We start from the raw sequence: 19,130 nt of genomic DNA on the forward strand, positions 1-19,130 counted from the left end.
AAATGGAATTTAACCCTGAAAAGTGTGAGGTGATGCATTTTGGGAGGACTAACAAGGCAAGGGAATACACAATAAATGGTAGGACCCTAGGAAGGACAGAGGATCAGAGGGACCTTGGTGTGCATGTACATAGATCCCTGAAGGCAGCAGGACAGGTAGATAAGGTGGTTAAAAAGGCATATGGGATACTTGCCTTCATTAGCCGAGGCATAGAATATAAGAGCAGGGAGGTTATGATGGAGCTGTACAAAATGCTAGTTAGGCCACAGCTGGAAGACTGTGTGCAGTTCTGGTCGCCACACTATAGGAAGGATCTGATTGCATTGGAGAGGGTGCAGAGGAGATTCACCAGGATGTTACCTGGGCTGGAGTGCTTCAGCTTTGAAGAGAGACTGGACAGGCTGGGGTTGTTTTCCTTGGAGCAGAGAAGGCTGAGGGGGGACCTGATTGAGGTGTACAAAATTATGAGGGGCATAGATAGGGTAGATAGAAAGGAACTTTTCCCCTTAGTAGAGGGGTCAATAACCAGGGGGCATAGTTTCAAGGCAAGGGGCAGGAGGTTTAGAGGGGATTTGAGGAAAAACTTTTTCACCCAGAGGGTGGTTGGAATCTGGAACTCACTGCCTGAAAGGGTGGTAGAGGCAGGAACCCTCAACATTCAAGAAGCATTTAGATGAGCACTTGAAACGCCATAGCATACAAGGCTACGGACCAAGTGCTGGAAAATGGGATTAGAATAGACAGGGCTTGATGGCCGGCGCGGACACGATGGGCCGAAGGGCCTCTTTCTGTGCTGTATAACTCTATGGGGGAAAAATTCGGTATCGCCCCATTTGGGGCGCCATTATTGGCAGTGCGCAAAGTTTAGCGCCTGGCGCTAATTATCACCTCCGACAGTAAACTTGGCTTTTATCGCCCCCTGGAGGTGATTGGAGCGCTAAATCAGGCGCTTCACACCTGTCTTAAGGCGCAAAGGCCGAGGAGCGAGGCGCTACCTCAGCGCTGGCGAAGCAAGGAAGGGCAAATCCAAATAAACCTGCAAAGTGCTGCTCAGTACTCAAAACTCCTTCACACAGCGTTGAATCTCTCCAGAAGTCTCTCTCTCTCTCTCTCTCAGAATGCGTGGTGCAAAAATGTCACCGACAAAAAAAGGCAGGAAGCGGTCGCCTTTAAATAGCGCTCCCCCAGTCCCTTTCTGACAGCAAAACGCTCCCCTCAACCTGTCGTTGCTAGCGGCAGGCGGTAAGGCAGGGGGCGCCACTCAATATCCGGTCCGGAGCGCTAACGAGGCGTTGCGCACTCGACTGACGTCACAATCTGCCGGCGCAGGAGATCGTGGCGGTAGTGTTTAGCATCGCCGCAAAATGTCTTAATTAATTTCGCGAGCGGCGCAAACATCGTCGCGAGCGGCGCAAACATCGCCACGCCCGGGCGCTAGTTGCTTTGCGCCCCAATTGGCGCCCTCTTAAGGCGCTAACGGGAGGCGCAAACAACTGAATTTTTCCCCCTATGACTCTATGGCGATTAGGGATGGGCCGTCAATGCTGGCCTTGCCGGCGACGCCCACATCCCATGAATGAATTTTTAAAAAAAACATTGCCAAGGGGCATCTATCCACACTCCGTAGAAACTCGCAGGAAATGCAGCTGCGCCTTCTGCATGCTGATGGTGAGTAAGATACCTTGTTACTGAGGTGGAAACTTTTACCCCAGGGTGAAAATTTCACATCCCTATCTTTATGCGCCGACTGAAAGCCTGGGGAAAAAAAACCATACACAGTATGTGCTTTGTGATTATTTTGTACGGCAGCATAACACTTACTAAAGTCAGCACTGAGGTAACATACAGCCAGGTTCTGTGAGGCCATTCCTGAACCTTCACATACCTGGAAGTAAAGTGAGAATAATGGGACAATGGTCCGAGCGCATTGGCCGGGAAACTGAAATGGGCCCCAAAATTCCCATATCCGGAATGCAGAAGGAGACAGAACCCCCCCCCCCCCGCCCCAAACCCCAGGGGCCGACCAGGTGGAGAGTGGAGTGTCCCACAACCCCTCCACTGGACAGAGGGACCCCCCCGCCCACAGCCCCTCGCAGGCTGAAATAAAAAGTCATTAATCGGGTGGCTCTGCGATCAGTTACCTTGGGCCCGGCAAGTTGGAGGACCTTTCCAAGGGCCTCGATGGAATTCACGGCAGCTTTCAGTTGGCGTTGAGGCCTTACAAGGGGCGAGAGATTATGTGAAGTTCCCGAGCTGTCCTGGGAACCCGCTTGGTGTAACGAGAGGGGGGGGGGGTTGGGCGGAGGAGCTAATGAGCCCTCCCAACCAGAAATGGCGGTCGGTCTTGCCTAGACCAGAATCAGAACCAGGTTCATCACCAAATTTTGCCATCTGCCCACTCATCGCTCTCTCAGGAATTTCAGGCCCATGGATTTCACTTTAGTGCTTAACCTGCCAAAAGCACAACTTAACACAAGGTTAAGGGGAGATTTAATAAAGGTGTTAAAATTTATGAAGGGGTTTTGATAGAGTAAATGAGGAGAAGCACAGTGGCATAGTGGTTAGCACTGTTGCCTCACAGCGCCAGGGACCCGGGTTCGAATCCGGCCTCGGGTGACTGTCTGTGTGGAGTTTGCACATTCTCCCCGTGTTTGCGTGGGTTTCCTCCGGGTGCTCCGGTTTCCTCCCACAGTCCAAAGATGTGCGGGTTAGGTTGATTGGCTATGATAAATTGACCCTTAGTGTTAGGGGGATTAAATACGTGGGGTTACGGGGATAGGGTGGGATATGTGTCGGTGCAGGCTCGATGGGCCAAAATGGCCTCTATCTGCACTGTGGGGTTTCTGTGTGATTCTGTGAAACTGCTTCCTCTGGCAGGAGGGCCGGTAACCAGAGGAGACCGATTTAAGTTAATCGGCAAAAAAGCCAGGGGGAGATAAGGAGAAATATTTTTACTCAGCGAGTTATGATCTGGAATGCGCTGCCTGAAAACGTGATCGAAGCAGATTCAGTAGTAACTTTCAAAAGGGAATTGGATATATAGTTAAAAATGAAAATTTTGAAGGGCTGTGGGCAAAGAGCAGGGGAGTGGGAGAAATTGGATCGCTCTTTCAAAGAGCCGGTACAGGCTCGATGGGCCGAACGGCCTCCTTCCATGCTGTATGATTCTATGAATAACTAAATGTTACGGTAAGTCTTTGATTATAGAAATAAATCATACAGTGTTATAAAGAGATTGTTGGATTACTTGGTAAGATTACGCACATGTTTCCATTTAGTTGAGTATGGTGTAGATCATCCTTCTCTTTGTTTTTTCACCTTCAGCCAGATCTCCTGAATTTCAAGAAGGGCTGGATGTCCATACTAGATGACCGAGGTGAGGTAGGTGTCCATCAACAAAGTAGCCCTATCGTACTTACTACTGAAAAATCATTTCCTGCAATTTTCCACAAAAGAGTGTTAGTCCCCCGTCTTTTTGCCTCCCAGTCCAGCATTCTGTTGCCAGCAGCATCAGTTGTTGACATGGATCTGGCTCCGATATTACCATGGACTTCGGTTTGGCTCAAATGTTGACACTAATCAGTAATTGGTTCAGATTGTGACACTGACCGGGATTTGGCTCGGTTAATAACACAAACTTGGATCTGGCTCAGAAAACAGCACGGAACAGGATTTGGTTTGGAAGTGAACATTGGCCTGGATCTGGCTCACATATTGACATTGATTTGCATTCAACTTAGATATTGCACTCAAACCTTTGAAGCTGGCAGGACATGTTGAGAAGGCTGTTTCAAAAAGCATATGAGATCCTCGGCTTTATTAATAGAGCAATAGAGTATAAAAGCAAGGAATAACAACAGAAAATGCTGGAAAAACTCAGCAGGGCAGGCAACAGCCGTGGAGAGAGAAATAGAGTCAACGTTTCAGGTCGAAACCCTTCGTCAAGACTGAAGAAGCACAGGAAATGAAACAGATTAAAAGGCCAGTTTGGGGGCTGGGAAATGGGGGTGAAAGAACAAAAGAGAAGTGAAGAGACATTAAGAGGTATTCAAAACCAGACGAGATGGTGGTAGGACTAGTGGAGAGACAAAAGACGGCTCTAGATTAGGTGTGAAATGCACTGGCAGAATGAGAGACAGCTGCCATGTGGGAGAGAAAAAAAGGGGGAAGGGCACAAAACAAAGGTGTGGATAAAAAATATATATAAAAATGTAATAGGGGCCGAGGTTATGATCTGAAATTGTTGAACTCGATATTGAGTCCGGAAGGCTGTAAAGTGCCTAATCGGAGGATGAGGTGCTGTTCCTCGAGCTTACGCTGGGTTTCCGTGGAACAATGCAAGAGGCCAAGGACAGTGAGGTCTGAGTGGGAATGGGGTTTCTCCGTCTCTGCCGCATCTGCTCCGATGATGCCACCTTCCACACCAGTGCTTCCGACACATCTTCCTTTTTCCTCAACCGAGGATTCCCCTCCTACCGTGGTTGACACGGCCCACGACCGTATCCGTTCTATCTCCTGCACTTCTGCCCTCACCCCTGCCCCACAATTCTGGGCACCACACTTTAGGAAGGATTCAAGACTTGGAGAGGGTGCAGAAAAGATTGATTAGAATAGTACCAGGGATGAGGGACTTCGGTTATGTGGATAGACTGGTGAAGCTGGGGTTGTTCTCCTTAGAGCAGAGAAGGTTAAGAGGAGATATGACAGGCGTTCAAAATCATGAATGGTATTGATAGAGTAAATAAGGAGAATCTGTTTCCAGTGGCATAAGGGTCGGTAACCAGAGGACTCAGATGTACGGTGATTGGCAAATGAACTAGTGACAACATGAGGAAATTTTTTTTACACAGTGTGTTGTTATGATCTGGAACACACTGCCTGAACGGGCGGTGGAAGCAGATTTAATAGTAACTTTCAAAAGGGAATTGATATGTACTTGAAGGGAAAAAAATTGCTGGGCTATGGGGGAGAGAACGGTGGCATGAGACTAATTGGAGAGCTCTTTCAATGAGCTGGCAGAGGAATGATGGGCTGAATGGCCTCCTTAACTGTATCATTCTATGATTCAAACCATGCTGAGATGGAGCGCTTTGGAGCTACACAGCAGTCCATCCAAAAGCGTAGACAAGCGAGGCTAAAATGTCTAAAACACCATGCTGAGAGCTCCTGCTACCACCATTGGGCCTCCCCAAGGCCACTTTACCTTTTGCCCCTCCACCAATGTCCCTCATGCCCTGAAGTATTCAATACCAGCCTTCTATTTGATTACAAAGAGCATCACAGCCAAACCCTATCCAGCCTACATCTGCACAATTCCAGTGGGGATCGTTGGACAGCAATCGGGAGCACGATTCCTGGATGAGTTTCCCCCTTCCTTAAACTAGGGGTGCTGAGTCCAATTGACATGGCCAGGCACAGGCTGTGGACTGAACTTGTGACCTTCCAGGTGTGTGTGTGTCTGTATGGCTCCACTATTCACTTGCTAAACTCGAGCTATCGTTTTGCAGGATCTGTCCTCCTCTGCAGTAGGTAGCCGCATTTAAAGAAAGAAAGACTTGCATTTCTGTAGCGCCTTTCACCACCTCAGGATGTCCCAAAGCGCTTTACAGCCAATGAAGTACTTTTGAAGTGTAGTCACTGTTGTAATGTGGGAAATGCGGCAGCCAATTTGCGCACAGCAAGCTCCCACAAACAGCAATGTGATAATGACCAGATAATCTGTTTTAGTGATGTTAATTGAGGGATAAATATTGGCCAGAACACCGGGGAGAACTCCCCTACTCTGCCTCGAAAGAGTGCCGCGGGATCTTTTACGTTAACCTGGGAGAGCAGATGAAGCCTTGGTTTAACATCTCACTCCCTTAGTACTTAACATAGACATAGAAACATAGAAGATAGGAGCAGGAGTAGGCCATTCGGCCCCTCGAACCTGCTCCGCCATTTAATGAGATCATGGCTGATCATCCAAATTCAGTACCCGGTCCCTGCTTTCTCCCCATATCCCTTGCTCCCCTTAGCCTTAAGAAATATATCCAACTCCTTCTCGAATATATTTAATGAATTGGCCTCAACTGCCTTCTGTGGTAGAGAATTCCACAGGTTCACCACTCTCTGGGTGAAGAAATTCCTCCTCATCTCTGTCCTAAATGGCTTACCCCTTATCCTTAGACTGTGACCCCTGGTTCTGGACTCCCCGACCATCGGGAACATCCTTCCTGCATCTAGTCTGTCCAGTCCTGTTAGAATTTTATAAGTTTCAATGAGAATTTTATAAGTTTCAATGAGATCCCCCCTCATTCTTTTAAACTCCAGCGAGTATAAGCCCAATCGACCCAATCTCTCCTCATACGTCATTCCTGCCATCCCAGGTATCAGTCTGGTGAATCTTCGCTGCACTCCCTCCATGGCAAGAACATCCTTCCTCAGATAAGGCGACCAAAACTGCACACAATACTCAAGGTGTGGTCTCACCAAGGCCCTGCACTGGAGTGTCAGCCTAGATTTTTGTGCTCAAGTCTCTGAAGTGGGACTTGAACCCACGACCTTCTGACTTAGAGGCGAGAGTGCTGCCCACAAAACAAATTTTGTTTCCAATGTGTAATCCTAATAAAGTCCAATATACTCAACAACAACAAGTGCCATTTATATGGCGCCTTTAACCTAGTGACTTGTGTTCAGTATCAAGCTCTCTTACATTTATTGTTGGAAGTCCGAATATTGTATTGCCTCGAGCACTGTGCATTCAATCAATTATTCCACGGTTTTGTTGATAGGGTGAGATGAAGTAGGGTGGGAGGAGGCTCATGTGGAGCATGGACCAGCTGGGCCGAATGGCCTGTTTCTGTGCTGTAAATTCTGTGTAAGGTAAGCATATGATTATTCTCCTCTTTCAGTGGAAGAAACACTGGTTTGTTCTGACAGACTCCAGCCTGAGATATTACAGAGACTTCACAGCGGAAGAGGTAAGTATTTTAATAAGAAATAAGAACATAAGAAATAGGAGCAGGAATAGGCCACTTGGCCCTTCGAGCCTGCTCCACCATTCAATAAGATCATGGCTGATCTTGGGCTCAAAGCCACTTCCCCGCCCGCTCCCCATAACCCTTCACTCCCTTATCTTGAAAAAATGTGTCTATCTCCACCTTAAATGTATTTAATGACCCAGCCTCCACGGCTCTCTGGGGCAGAGAATTCCACAGATTTACGACCCTCAGAGAAGAAATTCCTCCTCATCTCAGTTCTAAAAGGGCGACCCTTTATCCTGAAACTGTGCCCCGCGTTCTAGATTTCCCCACGAGGGGAAACATCCTCTCTGCATCTACCTTGTCGAGCTCCCTCAGTATCTTATATGTTTCAATAAGATCACCTCTCATCCTTCTAAATTCCAGTGAGTATAGGCCCAACCTGCTCAACCTTTCCTCATAAGTCAAACCCCTCATCTCTGGAATCAACCTAGTGAATCGTCCCTGAACTGCCTCCAATGCAAGTATATCCTTCCTTAAATAAGGAGACCAAAACTGTACGCAGTACTCAAGGTGTGGTCTCATCAATACCCTGTACAGTTGTAGCAGAACTTCCCTGCTTTTATACTCCAACCCCCTTGAAATAAAGGCCAACATTCTATTTGCCTTTTTGATTACTTGCTGTACCTGCATGCTAACTTTTTGTGTTTCATGCACAAGGACCCCCAGGTCCCTCTGAACTGTAGCATTTTGTAATCTCTCTCCATTTAAATAATTTGCTTTTTTATTTTTCCTGTCAAAGTGTATAACCTCACACTTTCCCACATTATACTCCATCTGCCAAATGTTTGCCCACTCACTTAGCCTCTCTATATCCCTTTGCAGATTCTTTGAGTCCTCTGCACAACTTGCTTTCCCACCCATCTTTGTATCATCTGCAAACTTGGCTACATTACACTCGGCCCCTTCATCCAAGTCATTAATGTAGATTGTAAATAGTTGAGGCCCCAGCACCGATCCCTGTGGCACCCCACTAGTTACCGTTTGCTAACCGGAAAATGACCCATTTATCCCGACTCTGCTTTCTGTTAGTTAGCCAATTCTCTATCCATGCTAATATATTACCCCCAATTCCGTGAGCTCTTATCTTATGCAGTAACCTTTTATGTGGCACCTTATCGAATGCCTTCTGGAAATCCAAATACACCACATCCACTTGTTAAACATGATTTCCCTTTCATAAAACCATGCTGACTCTGCTTGACTGCATTATGATTTTCCAAATGCCCTGCTACTGCTTCCTTAATGAAGGACTCCAGAATTTTCCCAATGACAGATGTTAGGCTAACTGGTCCATAGTTTCCTGCTTTCTGCCTCCTTCCTTTCTTAAATAGGGGTGTTACATTTGCGGTTTTCCAATCCGCTGGGGCCTCTCCAGAGTCCAGGGAATTTTGGTATATTGCAACCAATGCATCCACTATCTCTGCAGCCACTTCTTTTAAGACCCTGGGATGCAGGCCATCTGGCCCGGGGACTTGTCATCTTTTAGTCCCATTATTTTACCAAGTACTATTTCCTTAGTGATAGTGATTGTCTTTAGTTCCCCCCTCCCTGTGGCCCCTTGATTATCCATTATTGGGATGTTGTTAGTGTCTTCTACCGTGAAGACTGATACAAAATATTTGTTCAGAGTCTCTGCCATTTCCCCATTCCCCATTATTAATTCCCCAGTCTCATCCTCTAAGGGACCAACGTTTACTTTAGCTACCCTCTTCCTTTTTATATACCTGTAGAAGCTCTTACTATCTGTTTTAATGTTTTTTGCCATTTACTCTCATAATTAATCTCTCTCTTTATTATTTTTTAAGTCATCCTTTGCTGGTCTCCCACCAATCTTGGCAACATTGTATGCCTTCGTTTTCAATTTGATACCATCCTTTACTTCCTTAGTTAGCCACGGATGGTGCTCCCTTCTCTTAAAATCTTTCTTTCTCACTGGAATATATTTTTGTTGAGAGTTATGAAATATCTCCTTAAATGTCCGCCACTACATTTCAACTGTCTTACCCTTTAATTTATTTTTCCAGTCCACTTTATCCAGTTCTACCCTCATGCCACTGTAATTGCCTTTGTTTAAGATCAGGACACTGGTTTGAGATACAACTTTCTCACCCTCCAACTGAATTTGAAATTCAACCACGCTATGATCACTCTTTCCTAGAGGATCCTTTACTATGAGATCGTTTATTAATTCTGTCTCATTACACAGTACCAGATCCAAGATAGCCTGCTCCCTGGTTGGTTCCATTACATACTGTTCTAGGAAACCATCCCGGATGCACTCTATGAACTCCTCCTCAAGGCTGCCATGGCCAATTTGATTTGTCCAATCAATATGGAGATTAAAATCACCCATGATTATTACCGTACCTTTTTTACAGGCCTCCATTATTTGTTGATTTATACTCTGTCCAACAGTATTGCTACTGTTCGGGGGCCTGTAGACTGCACCCACCAGAGACTTTTTCCCTTTATTATTTCTTATCTCCACCCAAACCGATTCTACATCTTGATCTTCTGAGCCAATATCACTTCTCACCACTGCACTGAGCCCATCCTTTACCAACAAAGCCACCCCACCTCCCTTTTCTTTCTGTCTATCCTTCTGAATTGTCAAATACCCTGGAATATTCAGTTCCCAGCCCTGGTCACCTTGCAACCACATCTCTGTAATGGCGATCAGATCATACCCATTTGTATCTATTTGTGCCGTCAACTCATCTATCTTGTTACGAATGCTGCATGCATTCAGATATAGAGCTTTTAACTTTGTCTTTTTACCATTTCTCCTTGTTTTGGCCCCATTTTCTGTTGCACTCTTATTTTTAAACATTCTGTCCCTTCCTGTCACACTCTGGTTATTATTTCCCCCATCTCTATCCTGCTCTATTGCTTTCTCATTTCTCATTGACTTTTTAAATTCCCGCTCACCTGGATCCTCCCCCTCACTATTTAGTTTAAAGCCCTCTCTACAGCCCTAGTTATTCAATTCGCCAGGACTCTAGCCCCAGCCACTCGTTCATTTCTCTGATCTTACTTACCCTATGCAAATTCGCTCATGGCTCAGGTAGTAATCCAGAGATTATTACCTTTGTGGTTCTGCTTTTTAATTTAGCCTCTAGCTGCTCATACTCTCTTAGCAGAACCTCTTTCTTTATCCTACCTATGTCATTGGTACCTATGTGGACCATGACGACTGGATCCTCCCCCTCCCACTCCAAGTTTCTCTCCAGCCCAGAGGAGATGTTCTTAACCCTGGCAGGCAGGCAACACAGCCTTCGAGACTCATGCTCTCGGCTGCAGTGAACAGTGTCTATCCTCCTAACTATACTGTCCCCTATCACTACAACATTTCTTTTTACTCCCCCCACTTGAATGGCTCCCTGTACCACGGTGCTGTGGTCAGATTGCTCATCCTCCCTGCAGCCCCTGCCCTCGTCCACACAGGGAGCAAGAATCTCGTACCTGTTGGACAAGGCCAAGGGCTGAGGCTCCTCCATCACTACCTCCTAGATCCCAATACCTGCCTTGCTTGTAGTCACACCCTCCTGTCCCTGACCATGGGCCAAATTGGAAGTGATTACTCTAGTGGGTGTGACTGCCTCCTGGAACTTAGTGTCCAGGTAACGCTCCCCCTCCCTAATGTGTCGCAGTGTCTGAAGCTCGGACTCCAGCTCATCAACTCTGAGCCGAAGTTCCTCGAGCCGCCAATATTTGCTGCAGATGTGGTCGCCCTGGACCTCAATGGTGTCCACCAGCTCCCACATGCAACAACAACACATTACCTGGTCTCCCATCTCAATTAATTAGTTTTAAAATTTGGAACACATATATCTTTTAATCTACACCAAGGCACTTAAATTTAGATGCCCAAGTTTGGGAAAAAAGTGAGAAATATAGAAATACCAACCAGTCACTTACCTGCTTTCTGGTGACGTCACACTTTGATTACCTTTTACTTCTTTAAGCTCACCAGTCTGTTGTAGCTCCTGCTGTTTTGGCAAACCATGAACTGCAACCCCGCCCAGTACACAGTGGCAACTCATACATGTCAAAGAGGGAAGGTTAGGGCTAATTAGGATGGGCATATGTAGTAGGAATTGATAATGGGTTGGCGGTGTAGTGGATTAAGTTCATTGGGGGAAAGATTCAGTTGTTTGTGCCTCCCGTTAACGCCTTAAGAGGGCACTAATGGGGCGCAAAGCAACTAGCGCCCGGGCGCAGCGATGTTTGCGCTGCTCGTGAAATTAACTAGACATTTTGCGGTGGCGCTAAACACCACCGCCACGATCTCCTGCGCCGGCAGATTGTGACGTCAGTCAAGTGCGTAGCGCCCCGGACCATAAATTGAATGGCACCCCCTGCCTTACCGCCTGCCGCTAGCAACGACAGGTTGAGGGGAGCGTTTTGCTGTCAGAAAGGGACTAGGGGAGCGCTATTTAAAGGCGACCGCTTCCTGCCTTTTTTTGTCGGTGATATTTTTGCACCACACAGTCAGAGAGAGAGAGAGAGACTTCTGGAGAGATTCAACGCTGTGTGAAGGAGTTTTGGGTACTGAGCAGCACTTTGCAGGTTGATTTTGATTTGCCCTTCCTTGTATCGATTTAGAAGAGACTATGGGGGCTGCACTCTGAGCTCTTTCCCTGGGCCTCTCCATTGATCTTTCCAGCAGATTTGATGTACAGGTCTCTCCAGACCGAGATTCAGGCCGAGATTCAAGGCTGCAATGAGCAGGGTGTGGATGGAGAGCAAGATCGACCCTCCCCTTTAAGATAAAAACAGAAAATGCAGGAGAAACTCAGCAGGTCAGGCAGCATCTGTGAAGAGAGAAACAGAGTTAACGTTTCAGGTCGATGACCATTCGTCAGAACTCCCCTTTAAGAACTGGCCGGCACCAGTGTGTCTATGTTCCATTGCTGACTGACATCACATGAGCTTCGCCAGCGCTGTGAGGTAGCGCCTCGGCCTTTGTGCCTTAAGACAGGTGTGAAGCGCCTGATTTAGCGCTCCAATCACCTCCAGGGGCGATAAAAGCCAAGTTTGCCATCGGAGGCGATAATTAGCACCAGGCACTAAACTTTGCGCACGCCCGCTAATGGCGCCCCAAACGGTGCGATACCGAATTTCTCCCCCATTGTCTTTTCATCTCAGCGGGCAAGGGGTTCAAATGCAGATGGGTGGAATGGAAAGCCCCTCTCTGCTGGCTACGAAGATTCTAACTAAAACATAGTGGGGGAGAAATTCGGTGGGCTGCGCCACCAGTTAGCGCCTAAAGAGGACACTCAGTGGCTTTAGCGCCACTGGCCACGCCTCCCGCGATATTTAGCTGGGGCGCTAATGGCGGCGTTAGCCTGTTGCGCTGTGCCGCCATCGATGACGTCATCGGTGTGCGCAGCGCCCCGCTACCGCCCCGATCGCGATATTTGGCAGCGACCGCCTCTGTAGCGCCGCTCGCTAATCGCGCCCGGTTCACGGGGCCTACCTGTGGCGGCAGTGGCGCAAATTAAGGTGGAGGTGCGGGGCGGCCGTTTTTTTCGGCGGCCGCCTGCCAGCTACTCCATCCCCGGCCTCCTGTTCTGCCCCCGCGGCATTGCCGGCTGTTTTCCGAGAGCCCGGCACTTCTCCTCGGTGCCGGGCTCTTTTGCCGGCACTCGCGATCGCTCATCGCGCTGGTGCAGGCCCCTCCCCCTTAAGAATGGGAGGAAGGCCTGCAGTACCGCAGCGCGCCGTGCCGCAGCGTGTGGCGCTGCGGCACGTTGTGCTGCGATATTCAGTTTCAGCGCCCTAAGAGGGACGCGGAGCGCCTCGAGCCTCGCCCCGTGTCCCTCTTGCGGCGCTCAAGCTGAATTTCCGGCGATCGCTGCTGCTCCGATCGCAGCGCTAAATCTGGCGCCCAGGCGAGCTTGGCGCCCCGTTTGCGGCTCCACCCAATTTCTCCCCCAGTAGCTTTGGCCATTTTCTAGTGGACACCATGAAGCTACCAATTACTTAGCAACTGACAGTTACCATTCAGAGAGGTCACGAGGCTATAGGAAATGTCATACTCCTGTGGCACTGACCATATGGAGGTTAAGGTAAAGGCGTTTCGTTGGGGGAGAGTAAAGCTCAAATATTTGTGCCCAATGTGGTAGGAAGGGTTACAGTGCTAAGGCTGTAGAATTGTGTTGAGCCATATTGCCAGTTCATGCCGGGGATTTGACCCTGCATGTTACAAAGCAAAGGAAAAATGCATGTGGTTCGCTTGTCTTGTGTTGGACTTGTAGCCAAGTGGATAAAGTTAAAAGGCCTTGTCCTCAAACTGTGTTCTACCACAGCCTCTGGAGTTGAATATTTGGTCTAATTTTTCCTCCTGTCCTCTCAGGCTGATGACCTGGATGGAGAGATCGACTTAAGAAGCTGTAACGATGTAACCGAGTACCAGGTGCAACGGAACTATGGATTCCAGATCCACGTGAGTCGGCCCTCCTCTGCTTCTCAGTGCGTAGTTGGGGTTTTCCACAGTTCGGTGAGTTCATTCAACCTGAGGCCAAAGTTCCTGGCCCGGAATTTCCTTGGAGCTGAGTGAACATAAGAACATAAGAAATAGGACAGGAGCAGACCATTCGGCCCCTCGAGCCTGCTCCGCCATTTAATGAGATCATGGCTGATCCGATTTTGGCCTCAACTCCACTTTCCCGCTCTCTCCCCATAACCCTTGACTCCCCTGTTGCTCAAAAATCTGTCTATCTCCGCCTTGTCAGTTGATTCCAATCTAACCGGTAATAATAACATTTCTCCAGCCACTGTCAAACCACTTACATAGAAACATAGAAGATAGGAGCAGGAGTAGGCCATTTGGCCCCGTGAGCCTGCTCCGCCATTCAATGCGATCATGGCTGATCATCCAAGTTCAGTACCCGGTCCCTGCTTTCTCCCCATACCCCTTGATCCCTTTAGCCTTAAGAAATATATCCAACTCCTTCTTGAATATATTTAATGAATTGGCCTCTACTGCCTTCTGTGGTAGAGAATTCCACAGGTTCACCACTCTCTGGGTGAAGAAATTCCTCCTCATCTCAGTCCTAAAAGGCCTACCCCTTATCCTTAGACTGTGACCCCTGGTTCTGGACTCCCCGACCATCGGGAACATCCTCCCTGCATCTAGTCTGTCCAGTCCAGCCAGAATTTTATAAGTTTCAATGAGATCCCCTCTCATTCTTCTAAACTCCAGCGAGTGCAAGCCCAATCGACCCAATCTCTCCTCATACGTCATTCCTGCCATCCCAGGTATCAGCCTGGTGAATCTTCGCTGAACTCCTTCCATGGCAAGAATATCCTTCCTCAGATAAGGCGACCAAAACTGCACACAATACTCAAGGTGTGGTCTCACCAAGGCCCTGTACAACTGCAGCAAGACATCCTTGTTCTTGTACTCGAATCCTCTCGCTATGAAGACCAACATACCATTTGCCTTCTTAACCGCCTGCTGCACCTGCATGCTTACCTTCAGCGACTGGTGCACAAGGACACCCAGGTCTCGTTGCACTTCCCCTTCTCCCAATCTACAGGAAACTTTCTGATATCCGGCACTGACGGGACCGAGCTGGTGCCGTACCATCAAAAGTGCCGGACATACCAGCATAATGTTGAAACATACAGAACTGAAAAGCTCCGTGTGAATCAACAAACCCTGTTGCTTAGCAACAGTTTCAAAACAGTCGGCTGCAGCTGCAAGCGTCTCTAGCTGAAGCTGTTGCTATAGCTACAGACCTTGCAGTGCCTGACTGGGAAAAAAAAAGCAACGAGAACTAAAAAAAACTTATAGAAAACGGCTCCTGATTTTTGCCGTTAGATCGAGTATTCCGGACATATAACCTCCGGATAAACCAAAGTTTCCTGTATTGCCATTCAGATAATAATCTGCCTTCCTGTTTTTGACACCAAAGTGGATAACCTCACATTTATCCACGTTATATTGCATCTGCCATGCTTCTGCCCAATCACCCAACCTGTCCAAATCATACTGGAGTTTCTCGGCATCCTCCTCACAGCACACACGCCCACCTAGCTTTGTGTCGTCTGCAAATTTGGGGATATTGCATCTAGTTCCCTTGTCTGGATCATTAATATATATTGTGAATAGCTGGGGTCCTAGGACCGATCCCTGCGGTACCCCACTAGTCACTGCCTGCCACTCGGAAAAAGACAAATCCCCCAATCTTCCTTCAGCCACCTGTGGAATGCCCCATTATAGAAGAGAATGGCTGAATACTAGTGAAGTTAAGCACCTTTCAGTAATAAAGTACTTCGAGCCTGATAATGGAGCACAGACCTTTAATGGATGCAGAAGGGGTACAAATGAGACGCGTGTGGGAATATATCACCTGGGCAATGAACATAAGAACATAAGAAATAGGAGCAGGAGTCGGCCATTTGGCCCCTCGAGCCTGCTTCGCCATTTAATGAGATCATGGCTGATCTGATCTTGGCCTCAACTCTACTTCCCTGCCCGCTCCCCATAACCCTCGACTTCCCTGTTGCTCAAATATCTGTCTATCTCCGCCTTGAATATATTCAATGACTCAGCTTCCCCAGCTCTCTGGGGTAAAGAATTCCAAAGATTCACGACCCTCTGAAAGAAATTCCTCCTCATCTCCGTCTTAAATGGGCGACCCCTGTGCCCCCTAGTTCTAGATTCACCCACGAAGGGAAACATCCTCTCAGCATCCACCCTGTCAAACCCCTTCGGAATCTTACATGTTTCAATAAGATCACCTCTCATTCTTCTAAACTCCAATGAGTATAGGCCCAACCTGCTCATGTAACGAGAAAGGATTAATTAGCAATCTTGTTGTACGAGGCCCCTTGGGTCGGAGCGATCATAATATGATTGAATTCTTCATTAAGATGGAGAATGAAGTCGTTGACTCAGAGACCAGGGTCCTCAATTTAAATAAAGGAAACTACGATGGTCTGAGGAGCGAGTTGGGTAGGATTGATTGGGGAATGGCACTCAAAGGGTTGACGGTGGATAGGCAATGGCAAACATTCAAAGACCGAATGGATGAACTACAGAATTTGTTCATCCCAGTTTGGCATAAAAATAAAACAAAAAAGGTGACCCAACCGTGGCTAACAAGGGAAATTAGGGATAGCATAAGGTCCAAGGAGAGGGCATATAAATTGGCCAGAAAAAGCAATAATCCTGAGGATTGGGAGCAGTTTAGGATTCAACAAAGGAGGACAAAGGGATTAATTAAGAAAGGGAAAATAGAATATGAGAGTAAGCTTGCGGGGAACATAAAAACTGACTGTAAAAGCTTTTATAGATATGTGAAGAGAAAAAGATTGGTGAAGTCAAGCGTAGGTCCCTTGCAGTCAGAATCGGGGGAATTTATAACGGGGAACAAAGAAATGGCAGACCAACTAAATACATATTTTGGTTCTGTCTTCACAAAGCAGGACACAAATAACCTCCCAGAGATGCCGGGGAACATAGGGTCTGATGAAAGGGTGGAACTGAAAGAAATCAGTATTTGTAGGGAAATGGTGTTAGGAAAATTGATGGGACTGAAGGCCGATAAATCCCCAGGGCCTGATAATCTACATCCCAGGGTACTTAAGGAAGTGGCCCTAGAAATAGTAGGTGCATTGCTGGTCATCTTCCAGAACTCGATAGACTCTGGAACGATACCCATGGATTGGCGGGTAGCTAATGTTACCCCACTATTCAAAAAAGGTGGTAGAGAAAAGGCGGGGCATTATAGACCGGTAAGCTTGACATCGGTAGTGGGGAAAATGCTAGAGTCCATTATAAAAGATGTAATAGCAGAGCACTTGGAAAGCAGTGACAGGATCGGACAAAGTCAACATGGATTTACAAAAGGTAAATCATGCTTGACTAATCTACTGGAATTTTTTGAGGATGTAACTGGTAAAATAGATAAGGGAGAACCAGTGGATGTGGTGTATTTGGACTTTCAGAAGGCTTTCGATAAGGTCCCGCATAAGAGATTAGCGTGCAAAATTAAGGCACATGGGATTGGGGGCAAGGTATTGACTTGGATAGAGAACTGGTTGGCGGACAGAAAGCAAAGAGTTGGAATAAACGGGTCGTTTTCCGAGTGGCAGGCAGTGACTAGTGGGGTACCGCAAGGATCGGTCCCAGGACCCCAGCTGTTCACAATATATATTAATGATCTGGACGAGGGAATTGGATGTAATATCTCCAAATTTGCAGACGACAGAAAGCTGGGTGGGAGGGTATGCTGTGAGGAGGATGTCGTGAAACTCCAGTACGATTTGGACAGGTTGGGTGATTGGGCAGAAACATGGCAAATGCACTATAATGTGGATAAATGTGAGGTTATCCACTTTGGTGGCAAAAACAGGAAGGCAGATTATTATTTGAATGACAATAGATTGGGAGAAGGGGAAGTGCAAAGAGACCTGGGTGTTCTTGTGCACCAGTCGCTGAAGGTAAGCATGCAGGTGCAGCAGGCGGTTAAGAAGGCAAATGGTATGTTGGCCTTCGTAGCGAGAGGGTTCGAGTACAGGAAGAAGGATGTCTTGCTGCAGTTGTACAGGGCCTTGGTGAGACCACACCTTGGCTTAGAAATTCATTAAGGCGCTGCCAGCTTTGCGCCCAGTTAACGCCTAAAGAGTGATTTTGCGCCAGAAATGAGTTTGCGCAGATATTCAGCGCAGCGGTATTGGCGGCGGTAGCCGTTAGCGCTGCGCCGGCACCGATGACGTCATCGGTGTGCGCAGTGCCCCGGTTCCGCCCCGAAACCGGCCCGATCCCCATATTTAGTTGCGGCCGCCTCCTCCGAAGCGGCCGCAAACAGCGACCAGAAAACGGGGCCGTCCTGCTGCCTTAGTGGGGCGCTTTAAAACGGACGGTGCGGCCGGCCGCTTTTTCGGCGGCCGCCTGCCCGCACCTCCTTCCCCGGCCTCCTCCACCCCCCCCCCCCCCCCCGCGGCATTTCCGGCTGCTTTCCGCGAGCCTGGCACTTCTCCGTGGTGCCGGGCTCATTTGCCGGCACTATCCAGCGGCGATCTCCCCGTTGCAGGCAGCTCCCCCTTAAGAGAAGGAGGAGGCCTGCAGTACCGCAGCCTGCCACTCCGCAGCGGCTGGCGCAGCAGCGCCAAGAGCGCTGATATTCAGTGTCAGCGCCCCAAGCGGAGGCGGGCACACCCTGGTATAGCGCCCGGTTTCGAATTGGGGCGCTAACAATGAATATCTGACGATCGCTATAGGCTTCCCGCCCAGCGCTAACTTTTGGGCGCTAGCCAGCTGGCGGGGCCATAGTGAATTTCTAGGCCCTTGAGTATTGTGTGCAGTTTTGGTCGCCTTACCTGAGGAAGGACGGTCTTGCCATGGAAGGAGTGCAGCGAAGATTCACCAGGCTGATACCTGGGATGGCAGGAATGACGTATGAGGAGAGATTGTGTCGATTGGGCTTATACTCACTGGAGTTTAGAAGATTGAGAGGGGATCTCATCGAAACCTATAAAATTCTGTCAGGCCTGGACAGACTAGATGCAGGAAGGATGTTTCTGATGGCCGGGGAGTCCAGAACCAGGGGTCATAGTCTAAGGATAAGGGGTAAGCCATTTAGGACTGAAATGAGGAGGAATTTCTTCACCCAGAGAGTGGTGAACCTGTGGAATTCTCTGCCACAGAGGGCGGTGGAGGCCAGTTCATTAAGTATATTCAAGAAAGAGTTGGATATATTTTTTAAGGCTAAAGGGATCAAGGGATATGGGGAGAAAGCAGGGACCGGGTACTGAATTTGGATGATCAGCCATGATCTCATTGAATGGCGGAGCAGGCTCGAAGGGCCGAATGGCCTACTCCTGCTCCTATCTTCTATGTTTCTATGTTAACCTTTCCTCATAAGTCAACCCCTTCATCCCAGGAATCAACCTCGTGAACCTTCTCTGAAGTGCCTCCAATGCAAGTATATCCCTCCTTAAATAATGAGACCAAAACTGTGCGCAGTACTCCAGGTGTGGTCGCACCAACACCCTGTACGGTTGTAGTAAGACTTCCCTACTTTTATACTCCTTGAAATAAAGGCCAACATTCCATTTGCCTTCCTAATTACTTGCTGTACCTGCATGTTA

At 48.0% G+C, this 19,130-nt stretch overlaps 1 protein-coding gene across 1 annotated transcript in view; it reads left to right on the top strand.

The window, feature by feature from the left end:
- LOC147098983 (uncharacterized) overlaps window positions 1-19,130 on the top strand; it is a 411,709-nt gene that overhangs the window by 308,566 nt on the left and 84,013 nt on the right. Inside the window, exons 20-22 of the mRNA XM_085969501.1 lie at window positions 3,325-3,381; window positions 6,894-6,962; window positions 13,384-13,473. Coding sequence (XP_085825627.1) covers window positions 3,325-3,381; window positions 6,894-6,962; window positions 13,384-13,473 — 216 coding nt within the window. The remainder of the gene's footprint in view (window positions 1-3,324; window positions 3,382-6,893; window positions 6,963-13,383; window positions 13,474-19,130) is intronic.

This window comes from Somniosus microcephalus, chromosome 28 (genome assembly GCF_052327205.1).
Source record: "Somniosus microcephalus isolate GS21.2 chromosome 28, FLI_Smic_1.0, whole genome shotgun sequence".
Lineage (NCBI taxonomy): Eukaryota > Metazoa > Chordata > Chondrichthyes > Squaliformes > Somniosidae > Somniosus > Somniosus microcephalus.